Raw genomic sequence first — 7725 nt, 5'->3', positions numbered from 1 at the left:
ACCATGCGTAGGTCACCATCTCATCATGCCACCCTCACCCGCAATTGGCCTCTCCCTGCCCAGGTGTGCCGGGCGTGGGTTTAATGCATTTCTGGTTTGATTAGCTGCAGTTGCACAACTGTGCAACTGCAAATAAGCATTGTTTTTTTAAAAAATTTTTTAAAAAATGGGGCCACTTGCACATATTCCACAGGGCTGTAATTTTTTAAAAAAAAATTCAAAAAATAAAATAAAATCCTGCCCTCCTTTTTCTTTGCAAAAAGAACAAAATATTAACCACCTTCAATACATTTTTCCATCATCCAGGCTGGGAGGGACTGGAAGAGGCATCTGGCAATGTTCCATGGACATCCTGAAAAAGATTTAATCCAATTTTCTCTTCTGGGAAGATAAATATTCTAATCACTTCCTTTCCACCCCCAAAGAACTAATTATTCCCAACTGTTGTCCTCAGGCTCCTGTTTGTGGCTTATGAATTACCCCAAGTGAACCTCGTCTTCTATCATCCACCTTGGTTCATCTAACACTGCTCTGCCACCATGAAGACAACTCTCCTGAGCATATTCATCTTCTTGGCTCTGCTTTCTCCAGGTGCTTAGGAACCAGATGTTTTGGGTTCTACGTCTGAAGAATCCACACAAATTGGGAGGATTCCAGTCCACTGTGGATTCTGCTGGTCAGATTCACAGAACTCCAAAGACATCAGAATCCACTTCAGATTTCACCAGCATCTCTAGCTCAAACTTAGGAAGCCAGTTGGTCATGAGGTTGCCACTGCACTTTTATGGTTGCCACTGCACTTTTATGGGTAGTGGGTCAGAGTAGAATAAGGACTCTATAGTCCTTCTTTATAGTCCGTATAGTCCTGTATATTCTCTATATAGTCCTTCTATATAGTCTGCCTCTATAGAGGCAGGAGTCCTCTATAGAGGAGTGGAATACTAGGACCTTAGAGCAGACCAATCTCTGACATGTGCCAGGATTCTGGGATATGTATTTGTCACAGGATTCAAAGTTACTCCCTCTTTTTTTCTAGGGAAATCTTGAGAGTGGCAGATTTGTGAGTAGCTATTGTGCTAACTGTGTAGATGACACTGATTTTTTCTGCCCTCTCTCCTACCTGCAGGGACATCTCTGATATGTTTAACTTGTAGTTCTTTTGGAAGAAGCTTTTGTGAGGCTAATAAAGAAAAACAATGTACTGAAAAGGATACTTGCATCAGTACTGTTATGTCATCCACAATATGTAAGTAAGCAGACCTTTTTGGTTTAATTTGTGTCCTGTTATGGTTGGGTTGGGCTCAGTCTTGGGGCAAGCTAAGTGTAAATCCATTTGGCAAAGTGAGTAGGCAAGCAAAATGTCAAAAGTACAGTATTACCAGTCCAGAGAAAAATAAAAAAGGCAGACCAAAAGCTGGGAGGCAAATGATGAGGCTTGCTAAGTAATCTATTTATTTATTTTATTTATTTAAAGCATTTTTATAGCGCCGCCTCACCATTTCTGGTATCGAGGCGCTTTACAATACCATATAAAACAATTCCATTAAAACCCTCAACCCACATTAAAACAATTCCATTAAAACCCTCACCCTCAAACCATTAAAAGCCTTCAACCCGAATTTAAACCACCCCGTCCCCAGACTCTTGTGAAAATAAAAACACCTTACAAAGGCGTTGGAAGCAATTGAAAGTGGGAACATGTCTAATCTCCAGTGGCACATTGTTCCATAACCGGGGGGGGGGGGGCAGCCACTGAAAAAGCCCTGGCCCCGGTACATTCCAATTTGTAGCGGGGGACCATCAGGGCACTCCTGAGAGCGAGTCTGCCAATGGTGAGACACAGGAGAAAGGCGAGTGCTCAGGTATCCAGGACCCAAGCAATGTAGGGCTTTGTACATGGTCAACAAGACCTTGTAGCGCACCCTAGCAGCCACCGGCAGCCAATGGAGCTCTTGAAGCACCAAAGTGATAGAAGACAGCTTCGGGAGCCCCTCGACCAACCTGGCTGCTGCATTTTGTACAGCCTGTAGGCGTTGGATTTGCTTCAAGGGAAGCCCTGTATACAACAGGTTGCAATAGTCCAGTCTGGAAATAACCAGGGCCTGGATTGCGGTGGTAAGATCAGCCTCTGTCAGAAAGGGGCGAACTTGGCGGAGCACATGGAGTTGATAAAAGCAACTCTGAACCACGCCCCCGCACCTGTGATGACATAGTTAGGGACTGGTCAAGAATAACACCCAGGTCCCGCGCCTCAGTCACAATCCTTGGTCGGATTCCTGAAACAGGCAGATCTACGAGCTCCTGCCTCAAATCTGCCAGCTGCTGACCTCGGCCAATCACCATCAGCTCAGTCTTCTCTGGGTTAAGCTTTAGTTTACTCCTAGACATCCAGTTACAGATCTCAGCCAGGCACCAAGACAGAGTAGCAACTGCCTCGCCGAGGTCAGACCCCACCAAGATGTAAAGCTGGGTATCATCAGCAGACATATGGTACCTCAGCCCATGGGCTCTAATTAACCCTGCCAGTGGCCTCACATATACATTGAACATGAAAGGTGAGAGGATGGAACTCTGTGGAACTCCACAGGGAGGGCTGTGGGGGTAGATGTACAGGTGCCCATGGTAACCACTTGAGCCCTTCCATCCAAGTAGGACTGTGCCTACAGGAAACCAACAAACGGGTTACATATTGATTCTCAAACTGTCTGAATGCAGTATCCTTAGCCTTGGATAACCTGCTGCCCCTTCATCCCAGATGTCAGGTTATAGGTTGGCTGTGGCTACCTTTGGGGGAAGATGGTCTGCAAGTTTAGAGCTGAGGATAGTAAAGCTAGAGCAGGGATAGAGCGGGGACTATCTTTGGAGGGTGAGATCTGCCATAAGGGGTGAGAAAGTGCCTGGCTACCCTAGAAGAAAATAGAGTTTGCCAGTGTCTTCTCCAACTACAATAAATTCTGTTTTTTTTATTGCATAGGGTGACCATATGAACAGGGGGACAGGGCTCCTGTATCTTTAACAGTTGTATTGAAAAGGGAATTTCAGCAGGTGTCATTTGTATATATGGAGAATCTGGTGAAATTCCCTCTTCATCACAACAGTTAAAGCTGCAGGTGCCCTGCCCTCTTTTAAATCTGGTCACTCTAGTATAGCTCCTGCACTTTAACTGTTGTGATGAAGAGGGAATTTCACCAGGTTCTCCATATCTACAAATGAGACCTGCTGAAATTCCTTTTTCAATACAACTGTTAAAGATACAGGAGCCCTGTCCTCCTTTTCATAGGGTCACCCTAATATTGCAAGACATCCACAGAACGTTTTTATTCTGTTTTTGTAACGTAGAAACTTCCTTTTTATGTAAATTTCAAGCTGATATGGATTTCTCCATACATTTCGTATTTCATTTTATTTTCAAAAGAGTCTCTGAGACGACCCTGCCCAAAGTGTTGCTGATTCTCCCTCACCCCGTCCCCTGGAAGAAGAAACATCCTTAGAATTAGCTGACATATACAACTGGAATTGTGGCCAAAAGGCCAATTAAGAGGGGTTCGGCTTGAATGTTTGCAGAATGAGCTGTTCCTTTCCAATTGTCTTTCACAGATAATGGACCTCGAGAACTTGCTCAGAACAGATGCTTCAGATCTAACTGGTGCTATCCAGCCAGTTTCAGCTTCACTTCTGAAAACAATATGTATTTTGCCGAGCATATTGACTGCTGCCAAACTGACCGGTGCAATCCTAAAAGTCCTGAGTGTGAGTATTGGCATCTTTTGAGAATCTTCTCTTATCTGTCCCTGTGAATGAAAACGATGGGACAAACATTCTCTGAGAATATTTGTAATCGCTTCCCCTGTTTTATTTTATTCATTGCTAATTCCCTTCCCCATTTCCCCAAATAAATCCTTTGCTTGCTTTACAAACTGGTTGAGCTTCCTGCCTCCTCCTGCTAAGGTCCAAGCTGACCCAGCCTGATCAACTGGGTAGCTTAGGGGATTATTTAAGCCCCCTTTCCCACCCTGGCAGGTCGAATTTGGTTCTTGGCCAGGTGATTCTTCATCCCTGTGCTAGACAATGAGAAGACATTGGACCTTTCTACACCACATGAGTGTAAAGGGAAGAGGGGCAATCCCCGATTTACCTTTTTCTGGGATTGTCTCCCATGTCCAAATGGCAAGCGAGATGTCTGGGATGGGAGCAGGGATGTCATGTGAATGGAGGCAGCCATTTTTTAAAAGCTGCAGGAGCTGAAGCATACTCATGATCCAGTGACACTTAAGGTAAAAAAAACAATTTTAGAAGCCCGAACCCCACTCTCTAACCCACCCCGATGGCTCTGGACTCTCCCCATCCTGGGGGGGGGAAGAGGGAAGAACCCGGGACGGGCACCCTCACTGCCCACGGTCGTCGGGATTGTCTAGGGACCATGGTAAAACCGGGATAACTGAGGTCTCATCCCTCTCTGATCCTGGGATCCACTGTGCATCATTTGGATGTACAGGGGTGATCCAGGGATGATCCATGGAAAATCCCAGGTGTAGAAAGGGCCATCATGGCATTACATATAAAAATGGTCCGGATCCCTGTTTTGACTGCAGTGGTTGTTTTTTTCAGTGCCGCCTCGTGAACTCAACGGGCTTCAGTGTCCGGCCTGTTACGACAGAAATAAGAACAATTGCACTGGCACAGAGACTGTGAATTGCTATGATGATGAGACGCGGTGCATCGATTTTGTTGGTTCCCTCTTTGAACGTGAGTAGAGTTTCCACCTGACTGGAGGACTGGGGAGGTGGGCAACGCAGCATGCTTGGGAGGGGATTTTGGGATGTTTTCTCTCACAGTTTCTGTTTTGTGGCCAGCAGAAGCAAGGGTGGGCGTTGTGTTGTTTTATTGAAAATTATTATTATTATTATTATTATTATTATTATTATTATTATTATTATTATTAATAATAATTCTTACCCCCCTTTCCATTCCGATCGAGGCAGGGAACAACAGCAAATATAACATACATAAAACTGAATTAAAACATAATATACATTGTTAAAACTTCCTAAAATCATTTAAAAAACATCCTGAAATCATTTTAAAACATCCTAAAATTACCCCGGATAGGCCGACCGAAGAGAACAGTCTTAATAGCTTTCATAGAATCATAGAACCGTAGAATAGCAGAGTTAGAAGGGGCCTACAAGGCCATCGAGTCCAACCTCCTGCTCAATGCAGGAACGCATTAAGCTTTCATAAATGCTGATAGACTGTTAAATTGATTAGTAATATTGTGAAATATTACCATTTCACTATTATCTCAGCTTTGTTTGTATATCATGTATCTGTTTCTGATGTGTGTGTGTGTATGCAGATGCATGAGACGGACTGTGAAACAGACAGGAATTTGTAGGCCAAACTGTGGTGAAAAACTTTTTTAAAAATGGTCTTAAAACTATCCACTTCTATTTTGAAGTAAAAACAGGGCCCTGGTCTTCTTGACACAATGTAAAAGCAATGCAGAAACCCAGATTTTATGAACTAAACAGTCAAAGCCCCTCTGCCTGGATGGACGCATTTATCAGGTTTTCTTAAGCTATTTCCAAGTTTTCTTAAGTTATTTCCATTCTGTTTATGAAGAAAATTGTGTATTTTGGTAACTACTTATCAAGAAATGAACCAAACAAAATTCTCTCCCTTTTTGGGATGTGATAGGATGGACTCTTGTTCAATCATTTTGGAAAGGAGAAATTAGAGAAACCAAGGGAACAGCAAGCTCTGAATTATCCCGAACCTCCAAAATTATAACCCTTAGCATTTTTTAAAAAACACACACCAACAAAACAAAACCTGAATGGTCATGCATCTAATTTGACTCACCCCAGGATAGCTGATTTACTTATTTCAACTTATTGCAAATATATATATATAGGAGGAATAAAAATAATAATCAAACTCAAAATGAAGAAATCAGTAACCAAGGTATAGCAAATAATGTAATGATCTAAATCATGTGAAATCCTGAAATTAATTTTGTTCTAGGAGATGCCTTTCATGCTTTGGTCACACTCAGATAAGACTTCCTCAATGGCGTAAATATGGAGCAGTCTTGGAAGGTGGCTCTGAAACTTCATCCATTTTCACATACTGCAGCTAGAATGCTGAATGGCATCTGGCAGTGTCAGCTTCATATTATGGGGACCTCTGGGCAAGATACTCTCAGTATCTGAGATAGCCTTCCTATTTGCTGTGTTGTATACTCACTCTTCTCTATCTCCCAGAGGACAGACCATCCTTCTCCACCCCAGATTAAATTTATTTGTGTATTCACTTAAAGTATTTGTACTCTAAACTTTAGCCCCAAAGCTCCCATACTGGATGACAAAGGTAAATAGCATAAACGCTCCTGTTCTCAGGCTAAACATCTACATTTGAGGCATGATGGAAGAAGGGACGAGGAGGGAGGATTTAAAAAGCAAGTTTAGGTTACAGGCAGGATTGGAAACAGTTCAGGTACCCTGTTGGAATGGCGCCCACTAGGTGGCAGTTGTGGGAAGTGGCTTCTTAGGACAGGTGGTGAAATAGTCCTGTTCCTCTTCTCCCCCTCTGCTAAATAAAACAATTTTATATCACATTGGTTTTTTTTAAAAAAAATCTCTGTGCTGCTTTTTTATTTTTTTAATTAGCTCTATACTAGAAACCATAGAGAATTGAAACAGCTTAATATACTGAACATACCTTGAAATAATGTTGGGAAAGCAATATATAAAATTAGATTTCATCGATTTTCTAGAAATATCAACATGGGATCGAGATTAATGCGTTATTTGATGTTTTTCATAACCAATTCTTGTACTTTTTTAAAAAAAACAAACACGCACACACCAAACAACTTAAAATATGTATGGAATTTCATTTCCATGTTTTGATGTGATGAGAACATGTTTTGTACATATAAATAAGGTGATAATAAAACACCCTCCCTATTATCCACTGGACTTATGTAAATATGCCTTTTCTCTTCCCTCAACCTCCAGCTCGTATCCGAAAAATGCAACTTGACTTCCAAGGCTGTGCAACACAAGATTTTTGTAACTTTGCAGAAGGAAAAACACGTCAGGTGAATGATTTCTTGAAAATTGAGACCAAGAAAACCCAGTGCTCTGCCGCCAATGAAGCTCCAATCAGCCCTGATCTCCAGGCTAATTAGGAGAAGGTGAAGCCTTCCACCTTCTGGATTCTACCATTTTTGGCAATGGGGGAGGTTATTGGGTAGTGGGAGCTATTGATGGATGTACACAGTGTCTGGGGACTCAGGATTTCTGGGTCTTCTTATTGGCATTTGGTGGAGGGTAAATAGGATGCTGTGAGACTGAGAAATGATGGTAAACATGTGGGGCTTGGAGGCTACCGATCAAGAAAATATGGTGTATGGGTTAAATTTTAATTGAATCATGATAATAAATTGATGTGGCAAAATAAATCAGTTAGTTAATTCCATGCCCGTGTTTGTCAATTGAAGAAGATGTCGGGGAATGAGAGTAATGTGTACAGACAGATCAAAAGGCTATTTAAGTACTGTGTGCTGAACTGACATATCCTGCAGGCTTGGGCTCCCCAACCAGTTAGTATAACATGGGCCCCAACCTTTTTGGATCTGTGGGCCTATTTGGAAATCTGAGAGACTTCTGTGGGCACCACCACAAAATGACTCCCATTGAAGATGGGGCTAGTCGCATAATG

The 7725-nt window shown here is 42.4% G+C and overlaps 1 protein-coding gene across 1 annotated transcript; it reads left to right on the top strand.

Moving 5' to 3' along the window:
* The first annotated feature begins 535 nt into the window (after positions 1-535).
* Positions 536-7465, top strand: LOC134408146 (phospholipase A2 inhibitor and Ly6/PLAUR domain-containing protein-like). Its single transcript, XM_063140267.1, has 5 exons — positions 536-591; positions 1127-1246; positions 3598-3750; positions 4609-4746; positions 7020-7465. Exons 1-5 carry the CDS (start codon positions 540-542, stop codon positions 7190-7192), a joined length of 636 nt encoding a protein of 211 aa, XP_062996337.1. The 5' UTR covers positions 536-539; the 3' UTR covers positions 7193-7465.
* Positions 7466-7725: the final 260 nt, after the last annotated feature.

The sequence above is a fragment of the Elgaria multicarinata genome, chromosome 13 (assembly GCF_023053635.1).
Source record: "Elgaria multicarinata webbii isolate HBS135686 ecotype San Diego chromosome 13, rElgMul1.1.pri, whole genome shotgun sequence".
In the NCBI taxonomy this organism is placed as follows: Eukaryota; Metazoa; Chordata; class Lepidosauria; order Squamata; family Anguidae; genus Elgaria; species Elgaria multicarinata.
Note: the sequence above shows the minus strand (reverse complement) of the source record. Positions and strands in the feature narration are given on the sequence as shown.

Coding starts and splice junctions, on each gene's coding strand:
- LOC134408146 (XM_063140267.1), top strand. CDS start 540: ATGAAGACAACTCTCCTGAGCATATTCATCTTCTTGGCTCTGCTTTCT. Junction 592..1,126: donor CTTGGCTCTGCTTTCTCCAG/GTGCTTAGGAAC, acceptor TCCTACCTGCAG/GGACATCTCTGATATGTTTA. Junction 1,247..3,597: donor TGTTATGTCATCCACAATAT/GTAAGTAAGCAG, acceptor TGTCTTTCACAG/ATAATGGACCTCGAGAACTT.